The 4,944-nt window shown below is 24.7% G+C and overlaps 1 protein-coding gene across 1 annotated transcript; it reads left to right on the top strand.

The window, feature by feature from the left end:
* Positions 1-1,784: 1,784 nt before the first annotated feature.
* On the top strand, positions 1,785-2,081 carry HO173_000290 (uncharacterized protein; the record flags this gene model as incomplete). The annotated part of the gene is made up of 1 exon (XM_037302240.1): positions 1,785-2,081. One exon carries the CDS (start codon positions 1,785-1,787, stop codon positions 2,079-2,081), a length of 297 nt encoding a protein of 98 aa, XP_037170819.1.
* Between the last annotated feature and the right edge of the window lie 2,863 nt (positions 2,082-4,944).

Raw genomic sequence — 4,944 nt, 5'->3', positions numbered from 1 at the left:
AATTCGAGTATCTCGCTTCGCTTATAATAGCCTATTCATCAACGTCACGTGATTTATTTTTCGATTTTTCGATTTTTCTCGAAATTTAATATATAAGTAAGATATATAGCCCTATAGAGCTGTGGGACTTTAAGAAATTTTTGAAATTTTTTATATATTACCGCTACTCATTAATTCTCTACTAGTAATATATTAATATATTACTTTATAGCGTAGTATTAAAATAATAATAAATCGATATCTCTTTCGTATTTTATTAACTATCCATTAACTATTCATTAATAATAAATTTAACTTAATCGTCTATAAATAGAAAGTTTTATATAACTCTATTCGATATACGTTATATAGAACGTAGAATCTGAATATATACGATGTGTAGTTCTTATTATATAAATCGTATTATTATCGCTAATAGTTTATCTATTTTCTATTAATAGTAAATTCCTATACGTAGTAGCTCCCGTAAGATATTTATTATTCTTATAATTAGATATTATTATTTTAATAATAAAATATATTTATATCTCTATCGTAGATAAAGTTATATAGTTCTATTAATTTAATATAAAACTTTCTAATATATATAAGTTTATTATTATTAATTATTATAATTAGAAAGAATTTAATATAGTATTTATAGAATATAAAGAATTTTTATTATATATATAATACTAGATAAATACTATATTATATCTACTTTATATTTTTATATATACTTTTATAAATAATATAGAATTCTTTAGAAGTATAAATCTTATTTTTAATAATTATTTTAACTATTATAAGAGAAATATACTTCTCTAATATAATAAAATTCTTTTTAGAATTTCTATTTATAATACTATTAGAATAACGCGTTAACTCTCTTAATATTAATATATATAATAGAATAAGATAGAGCTAAACTAGAAAACCTTGAATTTATATATACAGCCAATTATAAATTCGTTAGGTCTACGCTTTTTAATTAGATACCGCGAGTAAATAAATTAGCGTTCGTAATCATTAAAAATCTATAAAAATCTATGTGTAGAAGTCTTCCCCTCTAAAATAACCAGCTCTCTACGGATATTATTACTTTATAATTTCGTAAATTATAAAGCTCAATATACGCTTTCTAACGCTATAAAAATAATAAAGTTTAGTCTACTATTAGTAGATTAAACTAACATTTAAATATCGTAGTCATATTAAATACGTTTAGGACGGGATCGAATAATAATCCTTTCACCTATTTATATAACTATTATTTCTCTATTACTCTATTAATTCTATTAATTCCACTAATATAAATACATTTACCCTCTCTATTCCTCGCTCTCATATTACCAGATCTATAAAGCACGTATACTTCTTCTACCCCCTTTTAGAGCCCCTACTAATATCTTTAGATCGTCTCTCGGCGAATTTATTATTGCTGGTAATCGAGGCCGTAAGCGAGCTTAATAGCTATTTACTACTGCTTATAAACGCGTTAAAAGGCCCTCAAAAAGAGCCCGAACGAATACGTCTTCTCTTATAGATTCCTCTCAAGTCAGCGGTAGTACACCCAGCGATGCTACCTCCCAAAACGCGTCTTCCTCCCCTACCCGTTCTTTATCACCCTATTTTAAAGCCTCTCAACGCGTGTTAGATTCTAAACATCGTTAAGAAGAAGCTCCTAAAAATATGATAATCACACCAGACGCGTCACAACATATTTACCCTCGGTACCCTCGCACTCAGTTGAATAAGAGGAGGATCTATAACAGGCGAATGCGGAGAACACTGCGGAGAACACTATGGAGAACACTGCGGAGAACATTACGGAGACAGTCATCAGCAGCAGTGACACAACAGGCCTACTCTCCACGGTCTCACACCAATCCACTCAGCCAGTGCAAGAGAAGTCAATACAGCAGGCGAATGCGGAGAACACTACGGAGAAACCAAGCGGCAACAAGGCCTCCAGCACCAAGAACACGGCTCAGCTCTCCAAGATCCCACGTCATATACTCTCCACGGTTCCACATCAAATCATCACTCAGCAAGCGCGGAGAACACCACTGCAACTAAGCCTATCATCCCCACTACATTAAGAAGTAAGAGAAGAAACTACAACAGGCAAATGCGGAGAACACTGCGGAGAACACTGCGGAGAACACTGCGGAGAAACCAAGCGGCAACAAGGCCACCATCGTCAAGAACACGGCTCAGCTCTCCAAGATCCCATATCATATGCTCTCCACGGTTCCACATCAAATCATCACTCCGGAACGATGCATATTTGGACGAATTGAAACCGTCCGATATCTACAGCTATTTTATTATTCGAAAAATTTCACTGCGGTAGGAGATATTGTGGGATTCACACCACTAATTGGCATGTTGTCTTCATTTCTTTCCGATATTTCGATACTTCTTGCCATAAGAACATAGTCTTTCTCTGTTTTTTGTGGGCAATTATTACGGATTCATCCTCCACACTCGATATACCTTCCTAATTAGGCCTTAGCGCGCCTCTCTCCGCATATATATGCCTATATATCATATAGATTAAATTAATTCTATAGTGATAGAAGTAGATCAAAAACGCACAGCAAGCGATTAGAGTTTGATTTAACTTAGGGCTAGGGCTAAAATTCGATTTAACTTAGAAAAATCCAACTCCATGAATTCAATTCATAGGCCTTTACTTATATCTATATTAAAAGAGAAGATTAAGATAATTATTATATTTCGATTTTTATTAAATCTTTATAATTTAAAAATCTTTCTCGATTTAATAGAATAGCTAAGAAACTCGATTTCTCGCTATATATAATATACTTAGCTATTTTAAAAATATAAGATTTCTCTTATTTAAATAATAATAGTTAAGTTAGTTATTTTTTTAGATTAATTTAAAGTAGTTATTACGTTTACTATTTCTAAAAAGTAGTTTATTAAACTCGCTTATAAGCGAACTTCTATAAAGCTATATTACGAATTAACTCGAGAAGAAATTTTATCTTCTAGAATTTATAGAATACTTTTTACTCGCTCTTCTTTCTAATATACTTTAATTAAAAATAGAAATTATATATTAATATTAATACTTTTAAAATATAGAGTTTCGCTATTATTATTTATTATATATAAGAAAAAAAGAAAGTTTTTATTTTTACTAGAGAAGATATATAGAGTATAATATTTCTAAATAAATAAATTAATATTATAAAATATAATTACTAATTTATAAAATTTAAAATTATTATTATAATTTAAATAATTTATAAAGTTAAATATTTAATTGAAATATTAGAAATATTATTAATAGTAATTTATATTAATTACTCTACTATAAATTAGATCGCTTAATAAACTATAATTTTTATATTATTTACTAATAAATTAAATCTTTAACTAATTTATATTTCTTAATATTTATTAAAATTTAATCTTATTATATATTATAAGATTAATAAATTAAATATTATTCTTAATATAATATCTAGATTTTAAATAAATATAAATTTTAAAGAAAAGTAAGTAGTACTAGAAAGTCTTTATAAGAGTATTTTAAAATTAAATAAATAAATAATACTACTTAAAGAAATTCTAATCTATTATATAACTTTAATAGAAATAAATAATAACTTTAAGAAATATCTTATTAAGACGTATAGTAAGAATTCTTAATAAATTAAGATTTTTAATTTATTTAAATAATTTAATTTACTAGAAAAACTTCGCTTTTAAAAATATAATAATTTTATTTATAAAATTATACTTAATTATATTAATAAGTAAAATTTTTATATCTCTAAATTTATATAGTAAAAGGTTTTCTAGTTAATATATAATTAGAATTTCTATATTAATTTCTATATTATCTACGTTAGAATCTCGCTATTAATCTATATTAGAGACTTATTAAAATATCTTTAAATTTATTTAAAGTATTATTCTAAGTATTAATTTAATTAAATTAAATATTATTTTATTTATAGCGAGCTTAATTTAATTTCTATATTATTTATTTCTTTTTATATTATAATATTAAATTTTATTATTATACTTCTCTTCTAGAAAGATAAAAATATACCTCTTATTATAATATATAAATTCTTTAAAAAAAATTCTTATATTAGAATTTAATAAATAGACTATTATCGATTAAATAAATACTTTATTTATTACTCTAGTATTTTATAATTAAAATATTTTTATCGCTATAATTAGCGATTATAATATTAAGTATATAAGTATTTTCTAAAAAGCTATTTCTAAAAAGCTTAGAATTATTATAGTAATTTTAATTATTTATTATCTTTAGATAAATAAGTAATTAAAAAGAACGAATTAGACTATCGAGATTATTTTATAATTTTATCTTATTATTAATATAAATAATTAATTAAATATACTTTAATTTTTTTAAATATATCTTAATAACTTAATTATATTAATAGAATTTATATTAAATAAAATTATATATAAATTTTAAGTATAAGATATATTAAGGCTACTTATAGACTTATCGCTAAAAATTTTTAATTAATTATATTTTATTAAATAAGAAGAGATTAATAATACTATTACTTTTATTAACGCTATAATAAAAACTCGCTATAATAATAGTTATAAAGCTATTAATCTTCGCGAAGAGTCTTTAATCTATTTAAAGCTATATTATAAATACTCTATTATCGATATTAATTTTAAGCTTTTTAATTAGAGAGTTAAATTATTTAAAATATTAAAAAAAGATAAAAATCTTATTTATCGATTAAATCTATTAAAATATGAAGGTAGAATACTTAGTTATATTAACTATAGAGTTCTATAAAAGAAAAGAGCGACTTAACACGGGCGCGCTAAGGCGTGTCACGTGACGTAGTCACGTGACTATCAAGACACCAAGAGTTATGTAATCCGAATTTCAACACTTTTCTTCGCATATATTCTTTTATAAGTAAA

Source organism: Letharia columbiana, assembly GCF_014066305.1.
Source record: "Letharia columbiana isolate WasteWater2 chromosome Unknown Sc0000000_s0, whole genome shotgun sequence".
Classification (NCBI taxonomy): domain Eukaryota; kingdom Fungi; phylum Ascomycota; class Lecanoromycetes; order Lecanorales; family Parmeliaceae; genus Letharia; species Letharia columbiana.
This window is presented reverse-complemented; position numbering and strand designations above follow the sequence as displayed.